Raw genomic sequence first — 12,623 nt, forward strand, 5'->3', positions numbered from 1 at the left:
CCAGGCAAAGGCACATATTTGGGTTGAGTGCAATTTTGGAAAAAGAGGAGGAGGCAGCCATTTGACATGTCATTTATAGTTTCTGTGATAAAGAATGGGAATTTTCGATGAGCGAAGCATAAGAGTAAAGGAGTAGTACTTTATATCTTGCGCAGCCAGTAGACTGTTCTTGGACGCACAGAACATCTTAGAATCGGAATAGAATTTTTCGGAGGAAAGAGGAGGAACAGCACACATCGGGTCAACAGATGTCCATTTTGGAAAACTCGGAAGACGCCGCAGCAGGACATGCCCTGAGTCTCATCAAGTTTTGTATACTCTCTGGGAGGTGTGGGATATAAAGGAGCATTTCAGTCTCCAGCGGGAGGTTTATATATACCCTCGTCCTAAGGTATGCTAAGCCCGAGCAGTGCGCATCAAGCCCTGCGGAAGCACACACCGACATGCAACAGATGCTTGATCTTTTTGAAAAGTTTTTGTGCTTTGTAGAGAAGATTGAGGAAGCAGAAGACCGAGCAGCACATTGCAGACGTAGGTAGTGTCTTGGGAAAGGAGCGCGCAAGGAGCAGGACACATAAAATCAATCAGTCGTTCTTTTGTTGCAGGAGGGGTTGCTCCCACTCGCATCATGTCCAGATCAACGGTGGTTTTTCGATGGTCGCATGCGCAAAAAGAGGATGGAGAACGAGAGAGGCATGATAGTACATTATGTTCTTTTGTACGCTGCCACTTGGCTATGGCGAGGTCTTTGTTAATCTTCATTGCCCAAAGTCTTTTGTAGGAACCAGGACCACAGCTCGCAAGCATAGTAGAAGCCGGCTTTATGTTTTGTACGTTGAGGCGTGAAGTTCCGAGCAGATCATCGTGGAAATACGTCCAGGTTTTTGTTGAGTCGTTTTGCGAAGACACAGTCGCACACTCCGCGCACATTATCCTCTCTCTTGGCTTTTTTTTTTGGAGGAAACGAACCACATAATATGTCTGAATAGAATTTTTGGACACTTCGGAGCGAAAGTGAGTGATAAGGAATGAAGTAGCGTAAGTGCCGAAGCGCGACTTTATATAGACCGCTTTTCGGGTGATTGTCGGGGCGCACAGCTACGTCTGGTTAGCGGAGAGAGTATGATGATGATCGTCACCATCACCAGTACATCGCAGAGAATGCATAGTCCACTCGCGAATGACACAGAAAAGCGGTAATTGTCCTCTGATGGGAGTATGCGCCATGCAATGCTATCCTACGAAAACGCCATGGTCTAAACGCCTTGCACCAATACATCACAATTCTTCCACCTCCCGCTCAACACTACTCGTTCTCTCACGAGCCTTCGACTTCCCTTTCTCCATACGGAAGCCCACCTCCGTCCTCGCATCGTCCGTCAATCTACCCCACTCAAGCAACAGCCTGAACATATACACCTCCATGTCCTCCTTCCTCAACACCTTCTCCGTCCACACCTTGCCATCTCGTGCAATCTTCTCTGCAGCCTTGATATGACCCTCCATCATGCGCTTATTCCTCGCCTCGACGCCATACCCACCAAAGTAGGCAAGCGAAGAAAAGAGATCGTGTAAGCGAAGATCCACAGGAACGAAATGTTTCCAGGCAGTGAGGCGGCCTTCGTACCATTCACGAAAGAGGGCAGCCTTGAAGACCACAGAGTTGGACTGTAAGAACGGAAGAAAGCGACCGGAAAATCCAGCCCCATCCGCGTCGAAGAGGTAGCGGTAGCGCCAGTGTTGCTTGAAGTCAATGGGATCGCCGAAACCGAACTCGCGCGTCTGATCGATGCAGTCCTGGCCTGCACAGCGCGCAATCGGACCCACAAGGCGAACATCAGTCTTTGTTTCGAGAAACCTCTTAATGTCATTAGTGCGCTTCAGCATGTACTCCAAGTGGCCACTATGATCGGGTTTCGGGAGAAGGATCGGTTGACGGGATGTTTCGTTGTTCAGGAGATGTACGATTCGTTGACGGAGCATGCCCTTCCAAGTGCCATGGGTAGTAACACCTTCCGTGGTCGTCCCGCGCCAGAAGAGGACATCCGCTTTGTCTTGGAAGTGAGGATCAGGGAACTTTTCATCGAATCCATACTTGCTTTTGCCCAAGTAATTCCACGGCGATGGATATCTGATGTCGACAAACCCGGGAGCACGACTCTGGCTGAAGATTGGAACCATGTCATGAGTACCCATGAGACTAGCAGGACTGAGATGCATGCCATGTAGATTGGCGATATCTGGCTGATGGCACGGCTCTGATGATAAGCTCCAATTAGCCACGAATGCGCCCATGGAATGGCCTTGAGTACAAGTGTGACAGAAGGATCTCGTCTGCCAATGCCGTTCTTTTCGTGCGCGCGAGTCGGGTGGGCATGCGACAGAACCGAAAGTCTCATACGAATGCTTGATGCGAGCGTCGACGAAGAAATGCGGGTCTGTTCGTACGCGGTCCACATCTAGCCATTTCTCTGCGCGGTCGGCGCTGAAGTCTTTCCCTGGGCGAGACGAATCAGGGGAGGGGTACTGCTGTGGTTTGTCAAGCGCATCTCGCAGCCGCTCGTACGGTGCAGCCACGCGACTCTCATCATTCAGGTTCAGCGCAAGATCCATGTCTGGAAGCGATTCGGAGAATTGCTGGATCATGGCCGCCGCGCCATCCATCATCCAGCGATGCGTACCGGGGACGTTGTTGAAGACCTCCACCTTCCCGTCTCTTATGCGTAACCCACCGACCCCCTCATGCGTAGCCAAGACAGTGGCGGTACGTAAGCGAAGATCATCGGCGTTGAAGGACGAGAAGGGTGCCAAGTCTTGTTCGATGTTGTCATAGTCATCGATCACGATGGAGTTCCGGCTAATGGCGAAGTGGTACCACTTGTCGAAATTCGGCGGAGGGTCGCGGTTGTAACGTTTCTGATAGTGCACAGCGGCCTCAGCGAGGGATTTGCTCCGGTAGGCTTGTGATGCCCACCGGTCGTGTTGGACTGTCGCGATATCGATCAAGGTAGTGATGGGATGTTCGAGAACGGGACCGTGTCGACGATACACGACAACACCGATGGAGAAGGCGATGAGAAGTACGATAAATCCAGCCGATTGGTTCCTGCCCAGGCGGATGGGTACTTTCGATCGTATGCGGGTTTCGATGCTAGTGTCTGTGACGAGGTAGAGGATGAGCGCAATGGTGAGCAGAGTCAAACACAAAACAAGTCCGATGGTGGATTTTGGTGGGAACGAATAGGACACGCCGGTGCCCAGAGCACGGAGAACGCCAATGTATGCAGAGGAAAATGCACCAAGGAGCAAAGCGCTCATAACGCCATACAATCGAGCCTGAGAGGTCAGCGACAGAGTACCAGACGGGATGTAGTGACGTACCGATTTGAGGAAACATAACGTCATAAAGGGTATCATCAACGATAAACGCAAAAGACCAAGGAGATATTCAGACGAAAACGAGAGCATCCATTCGCGATGCTCAGGCATTGCGGGGTATATGATAATGCCGGCGACGAGAAGGACCAAAGAAGATGCCTGTTCAGGGTCAGATGTGTAATGGTGCATGAAGGCGATTGACGTACAGTAAGTGTCAAGCCGACTAAGAGGTGATTCGAGGTGCCATCTGGAAGGTGGATGGTCCAGTCGTCCGCCTCGGAGATGCCATCGTCGATCAGACGGTATGCTATCTGGACGATGACGCAGTCCAGCAAGAAGCCGAGGAACTGAAGGAAAGGAATGGCGGTTGCAGTCGAGTCTGCGGTGGGACAGATGTAGTTGGAGCGCAACGAGCTGGACTTGATGATGACAAGGAAGCTGCTGACGGAGAGCAGGAACGAGGGAATGATGTATCGCGTGGAGCCGTCGAAGATGAAGCTGTAGACGCGGTCGAGCTGGGTACGCGGGCGCGTGTCAGCAGTCCAGGCGGGGTATTGTCGCTGACTGGGGTGCCGAATACTGTGGTAGAGGGCAGCGACGAGGGGAAGGAATGACTAGATCGGTCAGTACTGTTGGTGCAATGGGAGGGGTTTGCGCACCAATGCAGAGGGGCCGCTGCACTCGACGTCCTTGGTGACGCGGTAGAAGATGGCTATGCGCCCGCATATCGCGAACAGCAGGACGGCCAACAGCGCGCCGACAGCCCGGACGCTCCATCCTCTCCGCCGACCTGGCTGGCCTGCCTCGGTCCATATCTCTTCGGCTGCCGGTCTGCTCTGCACTTGGTTTAGGGCTATGGCGATATATCTTGTATGCGGTTGCGGCTGTGCACTGCGCGACGACCAGGCTTCAATTGCGACAACGGCGAGGCCAGTCAGCAGCAGGACGATGGCGACGGTGTGCAGCGGCTTGTCGAAGGCGAAGGAGTAGTCGACGGGGGTTGCAGTGCTCAGGTACCCGGATGCTAGGACGAGGCCGCTATTGTCTTGTCAGCTGGTGTGCTGCTGGTAGCCTAGGACTGTGCTTACCACGGGAAGAAGAGGGCCTTCCTGTCCATGACCGCCGCATTCTTCGTGGCTTTTCTTTACAGCGGTGGGGGGAACAAGTAGTCGCGACAAGCAGCGCTCAACATGGCCCGACGGTGGATTGAGCGACGTGAGAAAGTGATTGTACTGAGGCCCGCGTCACTTGGAGCACGGCTGCCCGGCACCTGCAGCCATACCACCGGGCTGTGCTAGAGGCCCTCACACTAACGGGAGGTGGAGAAGTCCGTGCCCACCCCGAGTCGAACGTCTATTAGCGGTTCTGCTATACGCAAATACGCACTTCTACGACGCATCCCATGTTTCGTCCACTGCCACTCGCTGCGTCGACATCGCAGTCGATGGGTGAAGGCACCCTGCAGTCGCCGATCGGACCCTGGGACGCGATCTCCAGGAACCGTCCGCAATTACATCACGCACACGAGACGGCTATTACGGCAGGTCTTGCACTGCTTCGCCCCGCTGTGAGACGTGCGCGACTTGTGATCGCCGCTCTTGGTCGCCCTTAGCGGTATCAACTCTTCTTCAATTCTTCACCATGATGTTTGCCACTGCGACACCGAGTTCGCGATGAGACAGCAGTCGTCATCAGCCCTGGCGCTAAGCTACTATCGAAACAGCTTTTCTTGCGAGCGAATGGTGGGGTACCTACATGTCTTCAGACGCGGGAACATGCATGCGCCTCACTTTGTGGTGGCGCCAAGCACACGCGGCTGTCAGCATGTCATGCTCGTATTGCTGTGTAAATACAGTCATAGTGTCCACTTCGACCTTTTCGCGTTGTAATGAATCCAAGACTAATGCGCCTAGAGTTCACTATCGCTAGCAAAGGAGCTTCTTTCGCGGCACTGTAGCAAAATTGTAGCTGCCGGCGAAAACTTGCCGAAGACCATTACCACATTCGTGAAGACTGGCAGACTGATGTCCGCAAAAGCGCCGTGGGTGGAAAGTTCCTCCTGCTGCCAGGCTTCCAGTGCGAATACACGATCTGTCCGTACTTCAGCCCAGACGATGTACACTCGATGTATTCGGCTCGAACATAAAGAGATAGTCCAACGTGCAGCAGGCGTGCTTGGTTGGTGTGCACATCTGCATGTAACTGAGAGTGTGTGATTGAGCTCTCCAAAAATCTGAGGACAAATGCAGACACTATTTTACAACCTGTGACTTGGATGGGTTATTAAGCACGGTATGTATTACTCGTCGGTTGACTCGCATATGGGTGCGAAACCGTTCCTTGGTTCCGTCCACTTCATCTACTGGTAATGCGACATCCCGAACCGAGCGGCGAGCCACTCACGATCCAACTATACACAATCATTACCTATACAGAGGTACATCCGAACGAAATATGTCGCGACCATCAGAGACTTCCGGTATCGACCACTGGCGCAGGCCGAATTTGACCTCGCCATCCCTCACCCTTATTTCTTTGCAACGACGACCTCCCCCTTGGCCCAATATTACGAGCTTTGCAGCATTTTAACGGCTTCCGAACACTTATGATCTCTGCTCAAGTTGCGAAGCTGCTGTCTCGATCGACCAATATCTCACGACGCAATAATCGATGACCGTCACTAAGAATCGCGGCGCTGCCAGAAAGGCGAAGACGCGGCAACCCCTTTTGTAGGCAGCCCGTACCCACCTACTTGCAACGAGAGCTAACACATTGCAAAGGTTAGGTCACAGAATCCTCCGTGTATACGCAGGCTCATCGCACCGCACATTCTCGGTGCACGCAGACATGCTTTGCGAGCGATCTACCTTTTTCAAGAACAAAATCCAGAAAGCAAGGAAAGATATTGAAGGCGATTGTGTCATATGCCACGAGAAGCTCGATGCGGTCGCCGCAAACCTAACATACTGCAAGATATGTGGGAACAACCTTCATGAACCCTGCATAGAGAAATGGTACAAGACCAAAAGCTCGTGCCCTACATGTTGTGCGGAGTGGGTCGCACCTTCCTCCTCGGAGTGCATGGTTCTTGAAGATCTCAGTGCCGATGGGTTCGATATGTGGGCTCAGTGGCTCTACGGATCCAGCCTCCCAACCTATAGCGCGGATCAAGGAGAAGATGAAGTTCGTTGCATCCGGCTGATCAACGCGCATATCGTGGGCGACTTCGTAAAAGACAGCGATTTTGTACAAGTCGTGCGCCGGGACATTATCAGCTGCTACCTCAACGTCTCGGATGTCTCTCGCCAAAATCTCATCGATCGTGTATACCATGACACACCTGGTTTCTCGGGTCTTCGAAGGATGTTTATCGACCTACATATCGCCACGCACAAAAACATATTCCACAACACGTTTAAGATAAAGCGAGATCTCCCGCGGAATATCATTCAGGAGGATATTCTCTTGAGTATATTGGATAAGACGAAAGCTCGCAATAACGAACAAGTCTGGGATATCATGAGAACTGCTGGTCATATCGAACAGGACGAGGAAAATGTTGACGAAGGTGATGATACTGGAGATGAGAGCCTGGAAGATTGAACGGGAGTTATGATGCGGAAGAACATGGATCGATGGTACGGAAGTAGGAATCTGGCCTAGAAGGGTCGTCGGTATTAGCTGGGGTCATTCGAACGCTCAGAGCAAGATCTCTACGCGACCTCGAAGAACCTGGTTGTCAAATAGATGCGGCGTGCATTCTAGAACAGTTGGAGGGTATTTGAAAATGTAATGAACTTACGCGCAACTACTCAAGCGGGTGTCAGGAGCATTCGCAAGGCCAGCAAACGTGAGCCCCATGAGTAGTGTATTCAGTCGTTCTCTTATTTTACGACCTTTTTGATACTGGTAGAGGGCTATACCAGACTTGGACACCTTTTCGATGATACCCACTGGCTTATATATTCATCTTAATGTATTCAGTCGTCATAGCACAGAACTCGCAAGCACACACAGGATGAAGTATAGCAACCATACGCACGCGATCAATAGGCAGAAACATCGCGCCTTCCAACGTCTCGAAATGTGTCCTGTCGTCTCCGCCAAGCCGCTCGCATCCCACTCCCGAACTCGCATCCCTCGCCCAAACCAGGTTAGTCATCAAACCACCGAAGAACAGCCAGGTTCCTGCATGCCACTAAACCAAACCCGGCATTGTAAACTTCATCAACCACCCACCACCAACCCCCTCCAACCAATCACGCGCATCACGCAGATGTGCGCACGACGCCCGAGGAATCCGGGTCGGAGGGTTTGGCACGACCGTCTCGCCGTTACGCACGTTTGTTTTTGCCGATGATGGGGCTGAAAGGCGCGAGAACCACGTTAGAACCACGTTTTCTGTTCTAGCAAGCACCTGGGCATGCAAGGCGCAGGTGGCCCTGCGTTTTTTTGTTAGGCTGACAGGCACTGGTGTATTCGGTATCTTCCGGATAGGAACGTGGGTGGAGGTACATATACGAGGCTATAGTACTTCGAGGTAGTGAACTGCTCCATCAATTTCGACTTTCTTACCTGCTTCCGTGTGGGTGGGGGTATTCAACTACCAGGACGCCACGATGGCTGCTACCAGCACCCCACCAGAAAAGGAACCGCACATATCCTCCCAACCCATCACCTGGACGAACTGGTACAAGAAGATAAACTGGCTCAACACAACGCTCGTCATCCTAATCCCAAGCTACGGTCTCTACCTCGCCCGCTCCACACCCCTCATCCTCCCGACATTCCTATGGAGTATTGTCTACTACGCCACAACCGCCTTTGGTATCACAGGCGGATACCATAGACTATGGAGCCACCGATGCTATTCCGCACGCCTTCCCCTACGCTTGTTCCTCGCATTCACAGGAGCAGGAGCAATTCAAGGCAGCATACGGTGGTGGAGCGCTAATCACCGTGCTCACCACCGGTGGACGGATACGATGAAAGATCCGTATTCCGTTATGCGCGGACTCTTATTCTCGCATATCGGATGGATGGTGCTGAACAACGATCCGAAAGTCAAAGGACGAACGGATATTTCTGATCTCGATAGCGATCCCATCGTCGTGTTCCAACATAAGCATTACGGTAAACTGCTTTTGTTTACAGCCTGGATCTTTCCTGCCATGGTCGCTGGACTGGGTTGGGGCGATTATTGGGGCGGGTTTGTGTATGCGGGGATTATACGGGCGTGCTTCGTGCAACAGGCTACGTTTTGTGTCAATAGCCTTGCGCATTGGATAGGGGAGCAGCCGTTTGATGATCGGAGGAGTCCGAGGGATCATGTGTTCACTGCGTTAGTGACGATGGGGGAGGGGTATCATAACTTTCATCATGAGTTTCCGTCTGATTACCGTAAGTTGCGGCTTCTTCGAGCTATGGGAGGGGTAACAATACTGATGCAAGAAAGGGAATGCGATTGCCTGGTACCAGTACGATCCTACGAAGTGGCTTATTTGGATCATGTCGAAGATCCCGGTCTTTCCTCTAACATACGACTTGAAGACTTTCCGCTCGAACGAAATTGAGAAAGGTAGACTCCAGCAGCAACAGAAAGCCCTCGACAAGAAGCGATCGATGCTCGATTGGGGTGTCCCCTTAGCTCAGTTGCCGGTGATTAGTTGGGACGACTTCCAGGCTCAGGCTTCGGTCAAGGGTGCTGCTTTGGTGGCTATTGCTGGAGTGATACATGACGTTTCGCCGTTCATCGCTGATCATCCGGGCGGTAAGACGCTGATCATGAGTGCGATTGGGAAGGACGCTACTGCTGTGTTCAACGGTGGGGTATACGAACATTCAAATGCGGCACATAATTTGCTGTCGACAATGCGTGTTGGGATATTGCGAGGCGGACAGGAAGTTGAAGTTTGGAAGACAGGTGGTGAGAAAGACACCAGAGACACCAAAGGGCTCGGTGTTGTCAGGGCTGGTGATCAGATCACGAGGGTAGCTGCGCCAGCTACGGCAGCCACAGCAGCCTGAACGATGTGAGGTCGGGTATTGAATCGTTTATTCCAAACACAGAACTCTGGTATCGTGTATGATCCATATCTTACTTGCCCGAAGGCACCTCCTCCCACTGCACTCCGACCCATTCCTCTACATATCCAACCTCTCCTTCCTGAACATCGTTGGGTTTGCAGTCTTTGCTACATACTGCCATGATAATAGTGCCCCATTCCATGCCGTCGAGACTCATTTCATCAGCCTCAAGCTCGGTGATCGCATGTGGTGTTAGTTGAACCTCAAAGACCCTGTCCGCGCCACAGGTCGAACATCGAGGGAACCCTGCCCCACTTCGTGAGCCTGCTGTCTTGACTTTTGCGTTCGACGAGGAACCATTCTCTGAGTGTGGACCCAGAAGCTTGCCGATAGCATCGTTGTCGCTGTACAGGAGCGGCTTGCCTTTGTACTCATATCGTAGTACCTGCTCTGCATTCTCTCCGATGCGATCTGCAAACTTCTGGAACGTCCTGTCCATGGATGACTCGAACACCTCCTTGTCTTCTTTTCCACCACCGCTACCGCTTCCTTCATTATCTGTGTCCATCCGCACGTTCGCTGGGATCGAGGGTGTTGAAGGGGCGTCTAATGTCTCGTATTCGGCGTCGAGATGATAGTGAGGGAAGGGCGTAGGAAAGGCTGAGTCTGCTGGCCATGGCTCATGTGGGCGCGGGGGTTGTTGTTCGGAGGGAGGTGGTGACGAGAGACGAACTTTGGACGCGAACGTCTCGGGGAGGGTTGTGGAGGCTTCGTCCTTTTTCTCTTGAGGCTCGCTGACTTGCACTGCGGGCGTGGGACTCGATGCGCCGAAGGGATTGGCACCTGGTTTGGAGAAGGGGTTCGATGACGCTGCGCCATTCAGGTTGGACGAAAATGGGTTCGAGAAGGGATTCGCGGATGCCGATGCGCCTGTCCCGTTCTTCACACCGAACAGCGACTCGCCAATCTTGGGCTGCGGCTTCTCTTCCTCCTTGACTTCCTTTTTCTCGGCCCTGGGGGCGTTCGCCTTGTTGTTGGCGCCTTTTGTGATGCGCACTCCGCGAATGCCCCTTACACTACCCTCCTTTCTTCTACATGGCTTGCGCCGACATGTCCAGATGTAAAGTCGCCGCTCGTGGCCAGGAAAATTGTCGGGAAGATCGCCGTTAAGTTCGAGGAGGAGGCTGAGGTAGCCATTGCAGACTTTACATTTTGCTAAGGCGCCAGAAGGGGCTGTCTTCTCGTCTATCCAGCTCTACTATGATCGTCAGAAAGACGCTCGGCGTGGTTGATGATATGCGTACCGGTGCGCCTCCAATGTGGGAAATCGCGTCGCCCGTTGCTTCCCTCGCTGCATATCCTAGCAGAACATTCGTCTCGGTGTAGTCGCCCCCATCGTCTGAAGAATCACTGTCATAGGGCGCCATTCTGGTTGTTCTCGTGTATATTTCCACAGTTGATTGTTTGGCGGGGTCTAACTTTTTTGAATATGACGCGGGGCTGCTCGGTGGCCAATGCGCCTTTTGTCGCACTGAGCGAATTTGACCAAGCCTGCAACACCAACTCTTCGTCGCTCATCCACACAACCACCATGGGCGCCCCTTTCGACTTCGCGCCTGAGCGGCCGGATCACATGCAGCAGATCCTCGATGGACTGGATCGCTACAACCCAGAGACGACGGGTGTCTTCCAGGACTATGTCATGCAGCAGTGCGAGAACCAGACGTACGACTGCTACGCCAACCTCGCCCTGTTGAAGCTGTACGTGTCCCCCCTACTCTTCCCCCCCATGCTACAAGATGAATAAACAACCACAACGTTTCCTATTACCCGAGGGATGGAGCATGAATCACTCCTCCGCTGAAGTTTATTATTAGCTCTATCTGACAGCTTTCTCCTGACTACCATTGTACCTCAAGCATCATCGTTTCATCTGCTAACCACGATGCTCCAGCTACCAATTCAACCCACACCTTGCCCGTGACGAGACCATCACCAACATCCTCGTCAAGGCTCTCACCGTCTTCCCCAGCCCCGACTTCTCCCTGGGCCTCTCCCTCCTCCCTCCACACGTCCTAGCTCCTCTTTCATCTTCATTACACAACCCAGCTGCTGGCGACGCGCCGCTATCAGAAGCTGTCCAGAAGCTCAACGAGCTGAGGAATTTGCTTGAAGGTGCCGACTACTCTACCTTCTGGTCCACACTAGATTCCGACGACCTGTACGCCGACTTGATTGCCGACGTCTCAGGGTTTGAGGAGCTGATGCGCGTACGCATCGCTGCAACCGTCAGCCAGGCGGTGCGCGAGGTCGACCGCAGCATTCTCGAGTCGTGGTTGAACCTCTCCGGCAGCGAGTTCGACAACTTCGTCGGAAGCGTTTGTGGATGGAACATCGATGGTGCCAAGATCAAGGTGCCCATCAACAAGGACAACGAGGCTAAGGGCACCGTTGTCCGTGAGAACGTCAAGTTCGATCGTAAGCACACCAGCACCACAAACGTCGAGTCGCTGCTAACAAGCCTATCAGAATTTGCAAGGGTCATCAAGAGGGCATACGAACAGCCCGCATGAGCGACACGATTTATAGTATGACGACATGAGGCTACGGTTTGCACGGTCGGCGTTTGAGGCGGACATTACAACTGCATCAGTATGCGACAGAAGCGTACCAGCCGGCCTTCGACAACCGCACAGGTTGATTCGATGGCTCGCTATATACCCCAAAAGTACGCCGCTATGAGCAGGGCCCAGGAGCATGAAATCTCCATGGGCTAACAAAGATCCAATCACATAAATCCGACAAAGTTCAGACAAAGTTCACTGCTCCTCCTTTCCTTCTTTCGCAATCTAGATCTCCTTTCCGTTTCGCTTCTAACAACCCAGTCCCTGTCAGAAAACGGTGGATGACGGTCCCATAGGCTCGGAGAATCCTGACCTAAGCTTCTCACATTCGCCAATAATCAGCCGCATGTCTATCATTCGTTATTAAATGTCCGACATCTGGAGCAACTTGTGGCTTGTAACATGGCGCGACAGTCGAATTGAATCGTACTGCGATGGGGAGTGGTGCCAAGTCGATGCGCAACGGCCCCGTGAATTTCGCTTATGCGTACGCCACCTTTGCCTCTTACCAACCGTCCAACCCTGTCAACAACAACACCAAGGACAGCTTCTATGTGTTTACCATTGCGCATTCCAGTCGATAACAATGTGGCG

General features: G+C 52.6%; 3 protein-coding genes across 3 annotated transcripts; 1 reads left to right on the forward strand and 2 right to left on the reverse strand.

Moving 5' to 3' along the window:
* Positions 1-1,278: 1,278 nt before the first annotated feature.
* On the reverse strand, positions 1,279-4,495 carry J4E84_001162 (uncharacterized protein; the record flags this gene model as incomplete). The annotated part of the gene is made up of 5 exons (XM_049383796.1): positions 1,279-3,336; positions 3,382-3,537; positions 3,585-3,992; positions 4,038-4,416; positions 4,467-4,495. 5 exons carry the CDS (start codon positions 4,493-4,495, stop codon positions 1,279-1,281), a joined length of 3,030 nt encoding a protein of 1,009 aa, XP_049249314.1.
* A 4,980-nt stretch (positions 4,496-9,475) lies between these two features.
* On the reverse strand, positions 9,476-10,832 carry J4E84_001163 (uncharacterized protein; the record flags this gene model as incomplete). Its single annotated transcript, XM_049383797.1, has 2 exons — positions 9,476-10,660; positions 10,710-10,832. 2 exons carry the CDS (start codon positions 10,830-10,832, stop codon positions 9,476-9,478), a joined length of 1,308 nt encoding a protein of 435 aa, XP_049249315.1.
* Positions 10,833-10,996: 164 nt separating this feature from the next.
* J4E84_001164 (uncharacterized protein) lies at positions 10,997-11,978 on the forward strand (the record flags this gene model as incomplete). Its single annotated transcript, XM_049383798.1, has 3 exons — positions 10,997-11,166; positions 11,360-11,883; positions 11,935-11,978. The coding sequence occupies 3 exons, from the start codon at positions 10,997-10,999 to the stop codon at positions 11,976-11,978; spliced, it is 738 nt and encodes a 245-aa protein (XP_049249316.1).
* Positions 11,979-12,623: the final 645 nt, after the last annotated feature.

The sequence above is a fragment of the Alternaria hordeiaustralica genome (genome assembly GCF_023758085.1).
Source record: "Alternaria hordeiaustralica strain BMP 2776 chromosome Unknown scaffold_1, whole genome shotgun sequence".
In the NCBI taxonomy this organism is placed as follows: Eukaryota; Fungi; Ascomycota; class Dothideomycetes; order Pleosporales; family Pleosporaceae; genus Alternaria; species Alternaria hordeiaustralica.